Consider the following 1,338-nt stretch of genomic DNA (forward strand, 5'->3'; position numbering starts at 1 on the left):
TTCTTCATGAAAACATGAATTTTATTGTTATTTTAAATCTGATTAAGTAAGCATCTTACATTTACAGGCATTCTGTATACTAGAAAGAGACTGAAATACATCTAACATTCATGTAGCCTATTCTATATCTTAATTCATTTTGTATATGAATTTACAGACCTTTGGGTGAACAATGAAATGCACCAATATTTACAAACTTCATACAGACTCTAATTATCATCCGAGGCCATGAAATCAGCCAAGTGTTCATTTACAAAAGTTAAGGCAAAAAACAGGGAATGTGGAAAACAGTTTGAACCATTAATATTAAACTTTTGGTTTTAGGCAGGTGTAGGTTGAAAGTTCCACCATTGGTAACGCTTGGTTCCTAACGGTTAGTCACGGGAGAACACGTACTCAGTGTAACTGGTCCAGATTTTGTCCTCGTTTGGGTCGTTACTCGTATACGCGCAGGTGCCCGTGGAACTACAAGCCACCATGCGAAAACCGACCTCGGCCAGCCTGTCAAAAGCCTGCTCGAGGAAGTTGTATTTCAGGTAGTACCGGGAGGTGTACCTCTCTGGGGGTCTGTCTGGGTCTCTGCTCTCGTTTAGCGTGTCCCCGAAAACTTCTTTGGCCAAAGACGTCTTGCTGCACACAGTTATCCTGGCCACGCGGCGGAACTTGGCGTCGGTCTGAATATCTCTTCCGATGGTGTACGACCCTCTATAACCGACCGTTATGTAACCCGCTTTTCCCTGGAGCGGTGAGCGAGGAAAAGGGCTAGTGACGGTGGACGCGTGGCATGCGGTCTCTGTGGACGGGGTTGTAGAGATACTTGCGCGACTGAGTGCGCCCGCAAGCGCAGCCTCCTCCGGGTCTACCACGTCCTCCGCAAGGGAGTTGTCTTTGCTGACGGCAGGTCTGAGGCGTTGGGAGAGCTCGTGCAGCTGATAAAAGTCAGCCTCCTTTTGCAGTCTACCCCGCTCTTTAAAAAACTCCGGAAGAACCAGGTTTAGGTCCCGCAGGTATTCTAAAATATAACGGAAAAGAATACCGTCCCGGTCTAAGAAGTAGCGTCCTTTGCTATCCGTCGGTAAGTCCTTCGGTAACCGTTGAGTGAACAAAGTCCACAGGAGAGAGTTAGGAACGGCCGTTAAGGTTGCGTGTCGAGTTACATACAGCTGACCACCGACGTTTAGCTCGATTATCTCAGGAAAACAGCTAACGTGACTGTCACTGTGCGCCATGGCAGCGGTCTGATGCTGTATCGCCGCCCGGGAAAGAGAAAATACCTGCGTTCAGATGTAATCGTTTGTTTATATCTGTTGGGGCTGCGTAGGAGGGGGAGGAAAGATG

The 1,338-nt window shown here is 47.7% G+C and overlaps 1 protein-coding gene across 1 annotated transcript; it reads right to left on the reverse strand.

Annotated features, from left to right (window-relative positions):
• LOC124474599 (BTB/POZ domain-containing protein KCTD12-like) lies at positions 1-1,338 on the reverse strand. The gene has a single exon (XM_047030913.1). The coding sequence runs from the start codon at positions 1,227-1,229 to the stop codon at positions 375-377; it is 855 nt and encodes a 284-aa protein (XP_046886869.1). The 5' UTR covers positions 1,230-1,338; the 3' UTR covers positions 1-374.

Source organism: Hypomesus transpacificus, chromosome 12 (genome assembly GCF_021917145.1).
Source record: "Hypomesus transpacificus isolate Combined female chromosome 12, fHypTra1, whole genome shotgun sequence".
Classification (NCBI taxonomy): Eukaryota; Metazoa; Chordata; class Actinopteri; order Osmeriformes; family Osmeridae; genus Hypomesus; species Hypomesus transpacificus.

Coding starts and splice junctions, on each gene's coding strand:
- LOC124474599 (XM_047030913.1), bottom strand. CDS start 1,229: ATGGCGCACAGTGACAGTCACGTTAGCTGTTTTCCTGAGATAATCGAG.